The sequence below is a fragment of the Octopus bimaculoides genome, unplaced genomic scaffold, assembly GCF_001194135.2.
Source record: "Octopus bimaculoides isolate UCB-OBI-ISO-001 unplaced genomic scaffold, ASM119413v2 Scaffold_27241, whole genome shotgun sequence".
Classification (NCBI taxonomy): Eukaryota; Metazoa; Mollusca; class Cephalopoda; order Octopoda; family Octopodidae; genus Octopus; species Octopus bimaculoides.
This window is the reverse complement of record NW_026304584.1, coordinates 24,216-24,784: the sequence shown is the minus strand read 5'-3', so window position 1 is coordinate 24,784 and position 569 is coordinate 24,216. Positions and strand designations below refer to the sequence as shown.

General features: G+C 42.9%; 1 protein-coding gene across 1 annotated transcript in view; it reads left to right on the top strand.

Moving 5' to 3' along the window:
* Positions 1 to 216: 216 nt before the first annotated feature.
* Positions 217 to 569, top strand: part of LOC106872218 (uncharacterized) — a 1,537-nt gene continuing 1,184 nt past the window's right edge. The window contains exon 1 of the mRNA XM_014919127.1: positions 217 to 332. Coding sequence (XP_014774613.1) covers positions 250 to 332 — 83 coding nt within the window. The 5' untranslated portion in view covers positions 217 to 249. The remainder of the gene's footprint in view (positions 333 to 569) is intronic.

The following is a 569-nucleotide window of genomic DNA, read 5'->3' as shown; positions in this document are numbered from 1 at the left end:
TCTACCAAATCCACTCACAAGGCTTCGGTCGGTCAGAGGCTATAGTAGAAGACACTTGCACAAGTTTCCACGCAGTGGAACTGAACCCGGAACCATGTGGTTGGTAAGCAAGCTACTTATCACACAGCCACCCCTACACCTATAAACACATATACATATATATATATATATATATATATTGTAATCAAAATATAAACGTATTTTGTATTTATCCAGTTCCAGACCTTAAGCCGAGAAGCAGTTGCCGCCATGGTGATTAACAGACAAGATGGCATTGGCGCCGTAACTGTTATATTGGACACGCTGGATATGAGCTCTGAGGCCTCCTGGAGGTAAGTTCTTTATTCCTTGGTATATATATATGTGTAGAGGTGGCTGTGTGGTAAGTAGCTTGCTTACGAACCACATAGTTCCGGGGGTTTAGTTCCATTGCGTGGCACCTTGCTCAAGTGTCATCTACTATAGCCTCGGGCCGACCAAAGCCTTGTGAGTGGATTTGGCAGACGGAAACTGAAAGAAGCCCATCATATATACATATATATATATAGCTTGATTTCCAACCACATGGT